Source organism: Eumetopias jubatus, unplaced genomic scaffold (genome assembly GCF_037043125.1).
Source record: "Eumetopias jubatus isolate StellerSeaLion01/CBP00866 unplaced genomic scaffold, mEumJub1_p1.0 scaffold_17, whole genome shotgun sequence".
Classification (NCBI taxonomy): domain Eukaryota; kingdom Metazoa; phylum Chordata; class Mammalia; order Carnivora; family Otariidae; genus Eumetopias; species Eumetopias jubatus.
The window spans coordinates 72,194,704-72,211,607 of NW_028274823.1; the positions used below are offsets into that span (position 1 = coordinate 72,194,704).

Sequence of the window (16,904 nt, forward strand, 5' to 3'; positions counted from 1 at the left end):
CTAGATATACCACAGAGTTGTGTTTTATTTACGTAACTTCTTACAAAGGACATCTTATACTCTTGGGACGTTAAAAATTACAACTGCTTTTCCCACAAGACAGCTGCCAAATTATCACACTGTTGGTTCTTTCATGATAACAGTAACATTACACCACTTTTAGAAAATAAAAGTCAATTTGGGGGCACCTGAGTGGCTCAGTCAGTGAAGCGTCCAACTCTTGATTTCGGCTCAGGTCACGATCTCAGGGTTGTGAGACTGAGCCCCATGGCAGGCTCCGCACTCAGCGGGGAGTCTGCTTGGGATTCGCTTGCTCCCTTTCCCTGCCCCTCCCCCTGCTCATGTGCTTGCTTGCTCGCTCTCTATAATAAATAAATCTTAAAAAAAAAAAGGCAATTTAAAGCTAATTATTAGCATTTACAAATGAATAAATTATTAAGTTTATGAAAAACCACATCACAAGCAAATGCACAAAATACCAGGGAAAGCGACTCTAGTGTAACTCTCACTGGACAAGATTAAGGATCCTTTTCAATAGGTCTGCTTTATACTCCCAGCGCGGCTGGCCCTTCCCACCATACGCTCATCACCGTAAAACAGACGCTTCAGAAACTACAAATTTTTTTATTTCTATCTGATGTTTTTTTCTCTAAAAATAGAAAAGCAGTCTATGAATTATAAAATAAGTAAGAACAATCTGGAAGTCATGTAGGGGTCCAGTTTCAATGCAGCGGCACTTTCCTGTTCCTCTCTCTATTTTATGAAGGACTTCACTTAGCCACTCGGGAGGAATTTATTTTCTTGATATCAACCTGGCTCAGAATCAGTGTCCCATTTTTGAATCTTCCAACCTGCCCGATCCGTCCACTGGACAAAATACCGGGAGCTGATTTCTTCTTTTTGGATTTCCTGCAGTTAAAGGGAAAGAAAGGTACCAGAGTTAAGCTTACGAAGAGGGATGGTAGCACCTTCAACCAGTTGACCGTGGTCTGCTCCTGCAAACCCCTGGGGTCCTCCGTGCACAACATCCTCCACTGCCCTACCGCAACAACCACCCGCCCTCCTGTGGTCCCTCAAACAGGCCAGCTGCCTTCCTGTCTCAGGGCCTTTGCACTGGCTCCTTCTATGTGGAATGTTCTGCTACAGATCCTTCCAGGCTGTTCCCTCCTCTTCACTCAGTTCTCAACTCGGAGGTCACCTCCCTAGAATGACAGCCCGGCCCTCCCACCCCCAGTGATTTTCTTTTTTAACGCTTTATTGCAACCTCTTCATAGAACCTGCCAGCACCTGACATCCCCTTGCTTACCTGTTTGTATGTTTCGGGGTGTTCCCTCACTACAATGTAAGCTCCTCAAAGGCAGGTACTAACCACCCCCGACCCCACCCCTGGCACCCGTGCGATCATGGCTGAATCCTCGACACCTGACACCTAAGACACCTACATGCCTGGCACGCAGGGGACCCTCAGACAGACAGACATATGTGGCCAGGACAAATGACCACCCATGTGCAAGCTCACTAGGAATCCAAGCAAAAGCTTAAGACGAAAGAAGTCAATTTTGAAACAGTAAATTCAAGGAGAGAGAAAAGGCATTTTTGAACAAAAGCTAAGAAACTAGCACGTAGCAACAGAATCAATGCTCTGTTCCTCAGACCATGGTGCTCTGCTTCCTGCGGTGGGTCGGTGAACAGGACTCAGGCCCAGACTGCGCTGCCATGTGGGCAGGCTCTTAGCAGGGGTTGGGAATGGGAATCTCGGTTTCTCCATGAGTCACCTGAGCTGTCTGATCTTTGGAAATGGGAGCCTAGAGAAGATTCCTGATTCAGTTCTGAGGGAGCTGTTCAGTCTGGGACAATGTCTTCCCCCGTCGTCCCCTCCTGGGACTTGCTCAGAATGCATGAGGGACAGCAAAGCACTCTAACAGGCTAGAAACACCTCGTATACTCAGGGTGTCATCGTCAGAACTAATCAATAGGTTTATCCAGATCACTCCACCCCAGGACCTGAGGATGTCACTCACCTGTCTTCCTGCCCTCTCCTCTTCTTTTTCTTGAAAATATCTGTGTCCTGGGCCTGATTTCAGAATTTAAGATAATATGTGAGTCAGTAATGGATAATGGAGATTGAAAAACAGACTAGAGGTTTGTGATCAAAAACCAGTGAGATACCATTTACTTTTCAACTTTTTCTCAAGCAGGCAATATTAAACATACACTCGGTTTCATCCTGAAACTCTTTCAAGAGCATGAAAGGTCGTTCCAGAAAAGACTGACAGGAGAGATGTCCCATCTTCCATTTTAGGGGAAAGGAAGGGAGCACAGCATGAACCCCTCTGTGGTTTGTCAGAGGCCCTTGTGTTTTACAACGTAAAACGCAAGACGGGAAAAAGATCACAGTAGCTGACGTGACCTGAGCAGGAACTTGCTATTTCAAAGCAAACCTCTCGCGTGAATATGCCGGCTTCCCTGGCTGGTGTTACAAATGAAGCTGACCTGAACAGGTGGAGAGAACGAGCATGTCACTCTCATCTTACTGCGGTCTACACTGCCCCCCAAAGAGCAGATCCAGCATTCCACCGTGGCCAGTCGCAGCCACCTTCCCGTTCTAGCTTAGTAACAAAAGGGCTATTACTCGTACCGTTCTCTTTTCTTCTTCTTTCGCTGCCTTCTTTTCTTTGATTTGCTCCTGCAACACCTTGTAATTCACATAACTGTTTTTGGGAGGCTGAAATGCAAGGGGAAAAAAAAACAAACCAAGGGATAGCATTTTTTCTTTTGCAAGGATCTCCCAGTGCCCCCTGCCCTGCCTTGCCCTGGGCTCTCCCCTTTCCTGTATGTATCCTGTCTGTTGATGGAAGACAGAAGCAGCCCCTCACCTTAGCACCCAGCATGACGGCACGTTCCCGTTCCAGGATTCGTTCTTTCCCTTTTCCATAACCCCTGATCCCGAACCGGTGCACTTCCAAGCGAGCCTGTAGACGCAGAGTGGAATGAGCCCCAGGTGCATTCCAGACTCCAGAGAAGAGCTCTGTCCCCTAGGAGCGGCCCACACCCAACACGATGTGCTGTAGCAAGAAGCCGGCCGTGCTGTGGTTTACGGAGCTTTGTGGAGGTCTTATGTAACTTCCTACCATAACCTCACAACGCCCGTTCTCCCGTGTTGAACTTCTGACAGTTGAATCAAAGACTCACCAGCACACAAATGAGCAACAGAATTAGGATTAAATGCAGGGCTCTGCATACTGGATTCTCTCTGAAACAAGCTATCTCCCTTCCGGGCAAGAACTGCCGCTTAAAAGTACCTCTCCGAACACTCTTACTCACACTGAGAAACCATTTCTCATAGCAGCTTCAAACATAAATCCGTGTGTTTGTTTTTTTAAAAGATGCTGCAGAGGAAGAGAAAAAGTCACCAAGGCCCACCCTAAACAGTTCAATTACCTCCTCTTGTCTTTTTTCTCATGCATTTTAAAAAACTAGTTACAACCGCAGAATACACACATCCCTCCCTGCTTTTCTACTTACCTCTGCATCGTGAGCACTGTGGCCACAAACCAGCGTGTTTTAAATGATAGCCTGATATTTATCACCTGAATGCAGTGGGATTTGCTTAACCATTATTTCAACCACTGGACATAGAAGCTTTTTTTTTTTTTTTGGTATTAGAAAGCTGAAAAAATTGAACAGTTTCAAAACACATACCTTCTCTAAGTTAAATTCTTGTCTATCCACATCTTTCTCAGGGATACTAGTTTTGGTCTGAAAAGAAAAGAATTCTTATTAAGATCATCTGTTACCGTATCATTGCAGTATTTGTCCCCAAGAGAGTAATTGTTTTTTTTAATACAAATGAAGACATTTTTTTACTATTTTTTAAGATTTTATTTATTTATTTGACAGAGAGAGACAGCACAAGCGGGGGAGCGTCAGGCAGAGGGGGAGGGAGAAGCAGGCTCCCCACTGAGCAGGGAGCCTGATGCAGGACTCGATCCCAAGACCCTGGGACCATGACCTAAGCTGAAGGCAGACGCTTAACCGACTGAGTCACCCAGGTGCCCCCAGAGTAGTCATGTTTTAAAAAGCTTTGAAACTGGCCCAGATGCCTAAATATCAAATGATAACACAAGCAAGTTGCACGAAAGTCTTAATGGAAGAAAAATGAAGAAAAAAAAACGTTAAGGCCTCATAGCTTAAGGATGAGAATTTTTTAAAAAAATACAAAAATAAAAAAGATAATGAGAGAGACCGATGTCTGTCTCTCATAAACCACATGCAGAAGATTCTGTTCAGTAGGGGGTTTAGAAGAGGGTGAGGGAGCAGGGATGCTGGAGGGTAAACATTATATATTTTTTTATTTTTTATTTTTTTAGAAGAGAGAGAGTGTGTGCATGAGCAGGGGGGTGGGGTGGGGGGGGAGAGAGAGAGAGAGAGAGAGAATCATGACCCTGAGATCATGACCTGAGCCGATATCAAGAGTCGGACACTTAACTGACTGAGCCACCCAGGCGCCCCTAAGCATTATATTTAAATAACTCTTTCTCTCCCTTTTTCTTCCCATCCAGCCATTAAAATAATGGCTAATAAAACTCTCTTAACTAAATATTTCTTTCAGGAACATCACACTTCTAGAAATTGAGATTTGGTTTATAATTCCCAATAGAAAATAATGATGCTGCAAATGCCTTCAAAGCGTGTGACTCTTTACGGCGACACAGCCACTAGCTATGGTTACCGGCCCACAGAACTGACCAGTAGCTTGAGATTTTAAAGAAATGTACTGTCACTTCTGGCTAACAGCAGCGGTCACTACTCAACCCCAGCCACCAAATCTGAACCAGCAGGAAGCAGGCCCCACAAGCTGTGAAGTCTCTAGAGAAGGCACCCTTCTCCCCCACAGGACAACGGTGGAGAGATGGCCAGCCGGCGGCTCGCCAGGGTAGCACCTCCCGTCCATCCTGCTCAGCAGGGGGCGCTGTGTGGAGACAGCCCAGTGCCCTGCCCTACACCATGCTGAGAAGCGCGGTAGTCACAGCACTCTACAGGTCTCCTGGTCTCGCCTTCTCCCAACAGGAGCTGTAGAGCCATGGTACCATGGGGCGAAAGTGGCCCACAGAGGAGAGGGGCACGGCCTCTAATGTCCCTGCTTTCCCGAACGCCAGCCCCACAGAATAACCCCGTCCCTGCATGCAGGCCTCAGCTCATCCTGGCTGTGGGGACACCTGGGCCAGGGGGCTGGGCGGTCCTGGGTGGCAGGTCTGGCGGGACGTATGTACCTTGCCCTTCCCATGCCCTCCGTTAACGTTTCACCAGAAATAGCTCAGCTTTGCAGCTCTTGATGTGTTTGAGAAAAGGTCTGGATTCTGGATCCTTGTTTATCATAAAAGCAAACATTTGGGGGCACCTGGGTGGCTCAGTCGTTGAGCGTCTGCCTTCGGCTACGGTCATGATCCCGGGGTCCTGGGATTGAGCCCCACATCCGGCTCCCTGCTCAGCAGGGAGTCTGCTTCTCCCTCTCCCACTCCCCCTGCTTGTGTTCCCTCTCTCGCTGTGTCTTTCTCTGTCAAATAAATAAATTCTTAAAAAAAAAAAAAGAGCAAACACTTGGAAAATAATTCTTAGCTCACTATTTTGTGATGCTGAGTCCATACGCATGACCCCACCAATATCTAACTTCTATTCACAGCTTTAAAGACCTTTCAGTCCAGTATTCATCACATATTGCCTGATTTAGAGACCATCAGTGGTTCTCCCTGTCTGCTTTCCCCTGGTGCTCACTGCAACAGGCTTACCTGCAGGCAACACTGGGTCCTCCCCTGCTTCTAGGCTTCGCTGCCTACCTGAGGTTAGATAGGGGCTACGTGACTTTCTTTGGTCAAAGCAATGTGAGCAGAGGGGAAGTATGCCCCTTCCACAAGGAACCTCTAAGAGCCATTCATCGACTCCCCTTCTTCACCAAAGCAATGAAGAGCCTTCCAGACGGTGGAGCCCCTATTATCCTGGGTCCCTACATGAGCACGCTGTGGAGCAGCACACACTGTCCTTGCCAAGCCTGATGGTCATGTAAAAATAATTAACTTTTGCCTTCAAACCACTGAAATGTAGGGACTACGTTACCAAACCACAGCCTAATCTATCCTGACCAGTAAAGCTTTACTGTCCCACACACAGTAAAGAGAAATGTTTGCAGATTTTGAGAACCTGCGTGTTAGGCTCTGAAGAAGAAGCAAGCTATAAAACAAAGGAAGGAAGAGTTTGGGGGTGCGGCTGATAAAGGTCAGCAGTCCCCCAGGCTCAGTGAACGCGTCCACGGGCTGACCTGCTGACCACGGCTATTTTCTGCTGCACTGGTTAGATTCTTTTATTCTACTAGTTACTGTCCAACCTCTGTCCAATGAGAGTCGCTGGGTAAATAAACACTCTCTTGTTAACCAGCACTGTATTTGCTAAAGAACAGGGGTGTGGAACAAAGGTAAAGGGTGCCCTGGAGTGTGGGGGACTTCAGGGTTGCGCCCTAGGGAGTGACTAGATATTGCAGAGATTATGAGGGCAGTAAGAACCTGCGGCAGTAACACCTAGTGAAGATTCTGGGTCCGTGCGCTTGTGTTACTCAAAGGATGACAAGCCTAACCTAATCTGCTCTCTCTCTCTCCCTCTCTCTCTCTGGTGGAGCAGCTTTCAAGCCAGAAAGCCTGGGGGTACGAACCTGAACTCTGGTTCTTACTTCACATCCACAATCCTTTCTGTGGAATCCTTAGAAAATTCAGAGGCTTTGACATTTTAGAAAGGTAATACTGTGAATATGCTAAATACAATATACCACTTCCAGTGGGGGCCAAGACAGTAACCCGTAATTAAGTACATTCATATTTCTGCCACAATATCTATGAATCTTCATGCCAAATGGAACAGACAAAAATAACTCCTAAGCCTCATATGAGTTCAGATAAGGTTTTGCTGCCAAACAAATCTGCACCAAGCTTCGAAACAAAACTGTGCTTTCCAAAGCTCTGGGGTTCTGCAACCGCAGATAGGGGGCGGCTGACTGTTTAAACACAGGCAAGTATCTTAACCTCTCTAGGCAGCAATTTCTTCTGTCAAATGAAGACAGGGCACATGAATTGTGAGGATTCAGTGAGATAATTAATGAACTAGTGAACAAAGTAATCGCCTGTGGTATGTAGCAAGCACCCGTAAATCTTCGGTATTATAGTGATTTGCTAGTCTGCACGTACCTGTGTCCAGGCCGCAGAAGCCAAGAGCCCCTTCGGATCTAGAGTCCACTGTTCTATTATTACTATTATGTCTTCTTATCTCTTTTCTATGGAGGCCACATAGGAGGCTAGGGTTCAGGACACAGATGATGCTAAAGGTGGAGAAAATACTGATAAGACACATCAGCCAAGCAACACTTGGATCATGTTCAGCCACACCTGGTGCTTTCATTCTTCCTCATAGGCAGCCTTGCACTCGTTAAAGAGCAGTTCACCCACTCATTCCTCCAATCCCAAGTCCAGGTCACCCCAACCTGACCCAGGACCACTGCAATAAACTCCTAACTCAGGCCCCACAGCCCTCTTGCCATTGCTCACCTCTAATCTATTTACTATGCAGGGGCCCGAGTAAGTCACATCACCTCATGCCCTTAAAACTCTCTGGGGGCTCTCCATGTACTTTAAACTAAATTTCAAAGGCCTGACCATTGCCTGCAAGACCTGGCAACGGCTGGCCTTGGCCTGACCGTGCACCACAGCTCATCTGCTTCTCGCCTCTGTCCAATTCCACCAGGTTTCCAGCTTCCAGAGCCCCTCCAGCCTTCTCACACCCAGGACATTACCCTTCCGGCTTCCTTCACTGGTCAGCTTTGGCAGAGCCTCGTGTCACCGCCTCCTGAGACTGCCTGCCCACTCTACCAAAAGGACGTTCTGCCTCTTACTCTCAAGACCCTACTTCTTTCCCTCAGAGGGTTTAAAACTTTTTAAAAAGATTTTATTTATTTGAGAGAAAGAGGGAGAGAGAGAGAGAGAGAGAGAGTGCCAGCATGAGGGGCTCCCCGCTGAGCAGGGAGCCCGGTGTGGGGCTCGATCCCAAGACCCTGAGATCATGACCTGAGCCGAAGGCAGACGCTAAACCAACTGAACCACCCAGGCGCTCTTTAAAACTTTTTAATCACATTATTAATTTACTTGGGATTTGTCTGACTCCAGCAGTAGACTGTATACTCCATGAGGGCAGAAGACTGTATCTTGTTCGCTGTTGGATCTCCAGGGTCTGGCGAATAGCAGGCACCCAATTATTTGTGGAATAAATGAGTAAGTGCATAAATGATCTGTTACCTACTATTTCCTGTCAAACTACTTCTATAGTCACTGCTTTATAAAAGCGATAGGATTAGGAAGTTCATTGGTAGGTTAGACAGTTGGAATGGGTAAAATGTTATATAAATGATGGCCACGTTCCCTGATTAATCCACTAAATGGGGTGATGTCGGGGGAGGGTTTTCCCACATAGCCAACAAGCAATGCTCCCGCACCAGCTACAGTTCAATTCAATTGTGACGCTCTCTACCTGGAGATGGCATCAGATTGCACAGGTTAAGGGCTCAGTCCTACAAGACTGCCACCCACTTCATTCACCAGCTGCAAGCCCACGTTGTCACCTGTGCGTGCTTCTAACCACCTACAGACTAGCAGTTCCCCGAGCCCCCTCTTCGGCTTCGATTAGTTTGCTAGAGTGGCTCACAGAACTCAAGAAAGCCATCTAACTTACCAGATCACTGGCTGATTATCAAAAGGATGTAACTCAGGAACAGGCAGATGGGGGGATGCATAGGGTAAGGCATGTGAGACAGGACGAGGCACTTCCATGTCCTCTCTGAACATGTCACTCTCCAAGCACCTCCACACGGTCACCAACCCAGCTTTCCAGGCCCTCTGGGTTTCTACAGAGGCTTCGTTACATAAGTATGACAGATAAAATCACTGGCCCCAGGCAGTTAATTCAACCTCCGGCCCATTACTCCTCCCCAGAGATCAGGGAGATGGGACTGAAATTTCTAAACCTCTATTCAGGCGGCTGATTCTCTGGGCAACCTGCTCCCACCTTTATAGCTTCTCCAAGTCCCTCACTACAAAAGACACCTTTACATCACTTAGGGAATTACAGGGGTTATCGGAGTTCTGCGCCAAAATTGGGGGACAAAGACCAAATCTATATGTATTTATTATAAATCACCATAGCACACCATGAACACCTGTTTCAATACACAATGCTGTTTAATCACAGTATATACGTCACAGGTCTATGTTCTAGGGAAAGAAAGTCACTTCCTGGGTTCAGGCAGGGCCAGCTGGGCTGTCCAACTTGTCAGTACCTCTCAAGTATTCTCCAAAGACAACCAGCTGACTCTGTGCAGGCTATCAATATATTAGACATTTGGGCTGATTCCATGTCTGTCTAAACTGTCCCACGATGACCCATAAGCTTCCAGAGAACAGGGGCCACAACTATCATTTACCACGTTATACAAACTCTTGGCATAGCGTCACGTAACCTAATTACTCCCAGCTGACTGACTATTCCTTAGCTGGCATTCCCTTTACCCAGGATATGCCGTTAATAACTAACGTTCTATTCATTTCTATTTGTTTACACATTGCAATATCGACATCCTCAAGTCTTTTTACAGGCGTTTGTGTTTTGACTGTGTTCATTTTCTGTCTCCTTAGCCAGACACATTCATGTGTTCAAAGGATACATTTTAAAAAGGAGGAAAGGGCAGAACGCCAAACACAACTGAAAAATTTCATAAAGGTCACAAAATCCAAAATGTCGGATGAGCTGAGGTTCCCAAGAAAAGCCAACTACAATGAAAAAGGGATCAAACGGAACGGGAAGAAAAAGAATCCAACAGCCGGCAGCAGATGCTCTATTAGTAAGAGACAGAGAAATGCACTCATTCAATGCCAACGTTTTTGTCCTATTAGAAAACTTTCCATTCTAGAAAGAACCCAACGAGTGTAAGAGGAAACAGAAGACCAAGACACCTGAGGAAATGAGGGAGCGTACTCACATGCTTTGTTAGTCAGCTTCTCCAAACGCAGAATTATATATAATGCAAAGCAGTGCCCAACCCTTTTCACTGCAGGGCACACACAGAAGATACTAGTATTTGTAAGGTGCACGAGGTTTCGCTGTGGTAATACTGACCACTGTAAGCTTCCCTGGCTAGCCAGCGTGGGGACTCTGGCCAGCTGAAGGGCCAAGGAAATCCGCTTCCTGGCCTGCCTGTCAGAGCTCCCGGTGCCCCAATATTTAGAGTATGAGCTGGAAACTGACCTAGAATCCTAAAATAAAGGTAGATGATTACAAAAAGCGCTATTAGTCTTCAAGGAAGACACGGGGGTGAGCATGACATGAAGAGCTACCTCAATGCTAGGAAAGATGACACAGCTGGTTTTTTTAAACCATAAAAAAGGGCGCCTGGGTGGCTCAGTCGGTTAAGCGACTGCCTTCGGCTCAGGTCATGATCCTGGAGTCCCGGGATCGAGTCCCACATCGGGCTCCCTGCTCAGCAGGGAGTCTGCTTCTCCCTCTGACCCTCTTCCCTCTCGTGCCCGCTATCTCTCATTCTCTCTCTCTTAAATAAATAAAATCTTTAAAAAAAAAAAAAAACATAAAAAAGACATGGTAAGCGCTGGATGCCAGGACATGCTCATACGCGTTCACCAAGAACGAGACAAGCCCGACTGTCTTTGAAGTGGGTTGAACTGTGGTCTCCAAAAAAAGACACATCCATGTTCTAATACCCAGAATCAATGAATGGATCTTATTTGGAAAAAGGGGCTTTGTAGTGTAATTAAATTAAGGACCTCATGATGAGACCCATCCTAGATTTCGGGTGGGCCCTAAACCCAAGGACAACTGTCATTGGCTACGAGAAAGGCAGAGGGAGATCTGAGGACTCGGACAGAGAGGGCCATGTGCAGATGGAGGCAGAGTGGAGCGTGATGCAGCCACAAGTCAAGGAATGCTCAGAGTCACCAGAAGCTGGAAGAAGAAAGGAAGGACTCCCTTTTGGAGGAGAGTGTGCCCAGCCAACACCTTGATTTTTGCCTTTCTGGCCTCCAGAACTGTGAGAGAACAAATTTCTGCCCAGCAGCCCCTGAGAAAACTAATAAATCCCCTTTTCCTTTGATGATAGATGAAAGTTTACAGGACGTGAGGAATGCAACAGAAACAGAGTATCTGGATTTTTGCAATGAATTTGACAAAACCATAATATCCCTGTGGGAAAAGGTGGATAAGCAACTACACCTCTCTCCTGGACTGAATTTTGAGTGAGCCTTACAAATGAAGTCTGGGAGAGATTACTGTTCAGTGAAATCCAACTGCTTTCCATCAGAACGTAAGTTCCTTGAGAAAAAGCAGTTTTGTCTCTTTTGTTCAATGCTGTATCCCGGTGCCTTGCAGCCAAAAATAGTTGTTGAATAGCTGACTTTTCTGAGCACCATAAAGCAGAAGGCTTATCAGCATGAAAGGGTCCACTCAGCAGGCTTGCGTTTCTCAAACTCTGCACATTCCTAAGGAAGTCTTGTTTTCAGAATTGGCCCTTGGCTGGTTCCTGGGAGCTGACTGGTAAGAGTGCTTTTGCATACCCAAGGCCTTGAGCCAAGCCACACCAAGTCTGCCCAGATTATTTATACTAAAAATGTGATTTATGGTGAATACCTACTTTTTTTCTGGGGGCCTCGAGCTTCAGTAACTAAGGTCAGTCTGCATGTCTACATAAGTGATCTTCAATAAAATCCCTGGACACCCAGGCTGGGGTGAAATTCCCTGGTTGGCAATACTTCCCACATGCCGTTACACGTCACTGCTGGGGAAATGAAACACAACCCATGCAACTCCACTGGGAGGGGACACCTAGACACTTACACCTGGTTTCCTCCGGACCTCGCCCCATTGCACCCTTTCCCTTCACTGGTTTTACTCTGTATCCTTTTGCTGTAGTAATTTGTAACCACGATGGTGACTACATGCTGAGTGTTGAGTCCTGTGAGTGCTTTTATTTTTTTATTTTTTTTAAAGATTTATTTATTTTGAGAGAGTGAGAATGAGAGAGAGAGAGAGAGAGAGAGTACATGAGAGGGGAGAGGGTCAGAGGGAGAAGCAGGCCCCCCGCCGAGCAGGGAGCCCGATGCAGGACTCGATCCCGGGACTCCAGGATCGTGACCTGAGCCGAAGGCAGTCGCCTAACCAACTGAGCCACCCAGGCACCCTTGTGAGTGCTTTTAGCAAATCCTCAAGCCAGAGGGTGGTCTTGGGGACCCCTGACACAGTCTATAAAGATACTCATCTAGAGGAGCCTGGCTGGCTTAGTCAGTACAGCCTGCAACTCTTGATCTTGGGGTCACGAGTTCAAGCCCCACGTTGGGTGTAAGATTACTTAAATGAATAAAAACTTTTACATATACATGTATATATTCTTTGTAAAGATTTTTTTTAAACAATTTTATTTATTTATTTGAGAGAGAGAGAGAAAGCACAAGCAGGGGGAGGGGCAAAGGGAGAGGGAGAAGCAGACTCGCCGCTGAGCAGGAAGCCCGACACGGGGCTCAATCTCAGGACCCTGAGATCATGACTTGAGCCATGATCTGACTGAGCCACCCAGGTGCCCAGACCTTCTTAAAAAAGAAAGAAAAGAGACTTCTCTAAAACTGCAATGTCAGGGTTTTCACCATATACATATAAACTAACCAACTCATTACCTGCGTGTCCTCATCTTCACCCAGCTTCTCTTTTCTTTTCTTATTTCCGCTGTGAAATTCTATCACTTCTACTGGCTCCCTGTTGTTCTTCAGGGTTGAGGGAAACACTGCAGCACTAGGGACTCCTGGTCCTGAAGGGGAACCGGTGGGGGACACGGCAGGTGCACACTGCAGCTCTTCTCGGAGTCCCTTGAAGAAGCTGGAGGCACTCTTCCTTTGGCCTCTTACAGAAGAACCTGGTAGGGGAGCTGGCTCTGTTGCCACAGCCACCGGAGTCCCGGCACCTCTCTTCTTGTTTTCTACTCTCTTTCTGATGCTTTTCTGTTCTGCTTCATCTTCTGCCTCTCCTGTTTGTTCAAACACAGAGCGGAAAAATACCTTTGGTTTTATCAAATCGTCAAATCATGTGAATGCGCTTGTACGTACGCCATGGCTATCAACACCCAGAAATAACAAAGAAACAAAAGATTTCTTTTTCTTCAAAGGGGGTTGTGTTTGCACAATTTTGGGGGGGTATTTTTATTTATTTAATTTTAATTCAATTAATTAACATATAATGTATTATTGGTACAGGCCTGTGATTCATCCGTCTCATATAACACCCAGTGCTCATTCCATCACATGCCCTCCTCAATGCCCACCACCCAGTTACCCCATCCCTTCACCTCCCTCCCCTCCAGCAACCCTCAGTTTGTTTCCTATGATTGAGTCTCTCATGGTTTGTTGTATTTGCACAATTTGTAGAATCCAAGATGCAACATCTTTTGCTAGGTAACTAACTGTATTCATGTCTTGGACTCATGGCACAATTACTTCAGCCCTCACCTCACTCCATACTAACAGCGACCTCAAGGCAATAGTCCCCTGGTAATCCCAGTTGGGGATCTCACTTTGTGCTAAAAATGTCTGCCGCTGCAGCTGGTGTTTTGTTTTTTTTAACACTCTCTAGGGTTACAGGTGGGTATCATAGTCTTCCTATTTTTTTTTCAGTTATTAATTAAGATGAACCTACGGCAAGTGACTCAATTTGAACACATTTATTTTCTACGAAATCCCCGTATCTCCTCTTTGTTTCACCTGTTCAATTCTGACCAGTCACCTGAAGGTTCTGACCTCATTACTCACCTACAGTGCAAGTATCACAGTGCTAAGTATCAGCTGATCATTTATGTTCACTTAACATTAAGGGTCAACTAAACTTTGGCATTGGGCACCTAAAAATGGGTAGTTACAGCCCAAGCCTTCAGAGCGCCTCGCATAATTTCAAGCCTGGGCTAACATAAACTATGTTTAGGATTTGGCAGAATTGTCTTTTCCTCTAGTTTTTAAACTTCTCAAGGCCAGAGACTAAGTCTTCTCTGTCCTCCGATATTCCCAAGGGCACAGAGATGTTGTGTCCATAGGACAAGTCAATACAAGGGGAGGGACAGGGGCTAGACAGTCTGGGGATTGGAACCCAGGCTCTGCAAATTAATTGCTAGGTGAGCTTCAATACCTTTTTTAACCCCTAATACTTGTTTCTACATTTGTAATAAATGGGATTAATGACAGTATGTATTTCACCAGGAAGCGAAGATTAAATGAGTAAATACATGAAAGACATGGACTATATGGCAAATTCTCTATACTTTTTAGCTATTATTTTTACCGTGTAAGTGAGCTTAGAATTTTGAGCAATGGCTCCAAACTACGATAGCTTTTGCAACAGCACCTTACAAATTTAAGAAACGTTTGCTTCTTAAAGACACTAATGCCGAGGCTATCTCTTGCCTGAACAAGGGATGTCACCTCACCTGGAGCAAATTCTTCGGAGTGTGTGGAACTGTCTTCCTACTAAGGTGCCAAGCGGTTCCCAATCTTGAATAACCGTTTTTATTTCCTTTTCCCCAAGGAAGATAGAAGGAGAGGGTGGCCAACTTGGTGGAAGAAAAGGCTGTGAAAAGCTTCACGTGAAAACGTTCTCTGAAGTCCGCGGGGGTTGGAACACACTGAAGGTTGGGGCTCTACGGTGACCAGGCGGTACCAACGCGCCAGGGTCACGCGGGGCTGGGACGGTGGTGTGGGGGAAGCGGGCTTCCCAGAGGGCCGCGAAATGACAAAGGGTGGGCTATTTTCGAGAGCCCAAGGTCCTGTGTGCATCACACCCTGTAAGCCTGAAAGCCTCGGGGCTTAACGACAAGCAACTAGGTTGGCGCCCGCACTCAGAGACGACTTGGGAGGCTCGATCCATGAAGAACAACAACGGAGCCCGATCGTGGGGCGAGGGGGAGGGGAACTCTGTCGGAGGTGTGTGCCGGACCCATCATAAGAACCAGGTCGGACGAGCTGAGGGGTGCTCCACGTGCAAGAACCGAGAGCCGAGGGCGGCCTAGTTCCGAAGGCACAGCTGACCTCAGCTGCCAGCCCGCTCTCCACGTGGGCTCCGAGGCCCCGCACTCACCAAAATCGTAGAGGTTCCGGAGCAGGGCGTCCAGGAGCGTCTGAGAGCCGGGAAGCGCGCGGGACCCCAACCCCTGCTCCTGGGCCATCGGGGGGATGTGTGTGCCCCCGCGGTACTGCCCAGAGCCCGCGGGGATTTCGGCCTCGCGGCACCCACACTTCCGAGTTCCGACGCGGTGAGCGCGCGCGCGTCGCAGGTCCCGGCGCGGCTTCCGTCCTGGTTAAGATGGCGGCGCCCGGGGTCCTGTGGAGCGGCAGCGGAGGGTGCCGCCGCCCTAGGCGAGGTCGGGACGCCCAGCGCGGAAGAACCGCCCCCAGCAGCAGCATCACCACCGCTTAGCAAAGAATTTCAGGCCCCGCCCGGAACGGCAGCCGCACCATGGATTCTTCCAGTTCGTCTAACTCTTTCTCCGTCGGCTCCGCCAGTCCCGGCGCTGTCGTGCTCCTCTATTCGGTAGGCGCCCAGGGGAACGAGGCCTGGGGCGGGGCCGCCAGAGAGGACCCCACCCGCTCGGTCCCGGCCTCCCACCGGCCACGACCCCTGGCCCAAAAGAGTGGGTCCCGGGGCCGCCGAGGAGGGGGTAGGTGGTTGACTTGGTTTCCAAGGCAACGGTGTATCGCTGCGTGTGTAACTGTGTGTATGCTTTTGGAAGTTTCTATGGGTGATGGTTCCTCTGGTTCCTTACCACTCGTTCCTTCTCGTTCCCTCCACCAGGCACGGGGCCTTCAGAAAGCCCCTGATACAGGAATGAGGCGTGAGAATGGGATCTCCGTCTCTAGCGAGGGCTACCTGAAATTTTCATTAAACCGGAGAAACCTGCGGGTCTGACTCGGCCTGAGTTACATCCCGCATGCGGCCGGCTCCCCACCCTGCCCTTTTGCTGCCGTGATGTTCCTGGAAGAAAAGTACTTGGCTTGTATGTGGGCATAGAGTTTGTAAGACGTAAAGTTTTTAATCTAGGAAGATTTGGAACTTCTGGAAATTTTTATTGCGTTTTGTCTTCCATCCTTACTTTTTTTGCAGAAGTCATTTTGGAAGACAACCAATGCCACCCAGCCTCTCCCAACTTGCTTTCTAACCCCCAGGCCCCTCCCCCTCTCCTGATGTTAACCGATCTTTTTTGCCACCACAATGTTGGTCACTCACAATTTATGTGAAGAAATGATGAGGTCAACCCTTTGTAGTTCTCAGGATTGCACAGTCCTGGGGCAACGGATGTATATATATATTTTAACCACTAAATTAATTTTTATCTACTTTACAAGGAAATAAAAGAGTGCATTTTAAGAGCATGTTACTATGTCCTGCAGGCTAGTGCCAGTTTCTGACTTTAATGTTAATTTGTGTCGGAAGGTCATAACAGGGAAAAGACAAAACAAGAAAAACAAAAAAACTCAGTCTCAAAAGAGAATCGTTTTATATATATATATATATATAGGGCTATATATGGAGGAAACAGAAGTTTCTCCATGTTCCAAAGAATACTGATGTGTCAGCTTGTTTCCTTGATGGGGAGAGCTCTCGGCTTATAATTGCTGTCAACTGTCCACTTCTGTGAGGGTTATTACTCTAACCTCTCTCCTCATTGACCTTCTCACCCCACGACTCTGGTAGAACTATCTTTGACCTCATTTTCTGATTCTGCTATTCCAGAGCCGACATGTAGGGAAGCAGGTTGCTTAGTACATCTGACTCGC

The 16,904-nt window shown here is 47.3% G+C and overlaps 2 protein-coding genes across 5 annotated transcripts in view; one reads left to right on the forward strand and one right to left on the reverse strand.

Moving 5' to 3' along the window:
* Positions 1–604: 604 nt before the first annotated feature.
* Positions 605–15,437, reverse strand: FSAF1 (40S small subunit processome assembly factor 1). The gene is made up of 7 exons (XM_028104508.2): positions 15,208–15,437; positions 12,768–13,114; positions 3,703–3,759; positions 2,877–2,972; positions 2,639–2,725; positions 2,022–2,074; positions 605–909 (listed from the first exon to the last, which is right to left on the reverse strand). The coding sequence occupies exons 1-7, from the start codon at positions 15,293–15,295 to the stop codon at positions 771–773; spliced, it is 867 nt and encodes a 288-aa protein (XP_027960309.1). The 5' UTR covers positions 15,296–15,437; the 3' UTR covers positions 605–770.
* The window catches only part of GNPAT (glyceronephosphate O-acyltransferase), a 33,788-nt gene continuing 32,287 nt past the window's right edge, over positions 15,404–16,904 (forward strand). For 2 of the 4 annotated variants that reach the window (XM_028104502.2, XM_028104505.2), the window contains exon 1: positions 15,404–15,660. In XM_028104502.2, the coding sequence (XP_027960303.1) occupies positions 15,586–15,660 (75 nt within the window). In that variant the 5' untranslated portion in view covers positions 15,404–15,585. The remainder of the gene's footprint in view (positions 15,661–16,904) is intronic. The other 2 variants (XM_028104501.2, XM_028104504.2) reach the window with 2 other exon arrangements.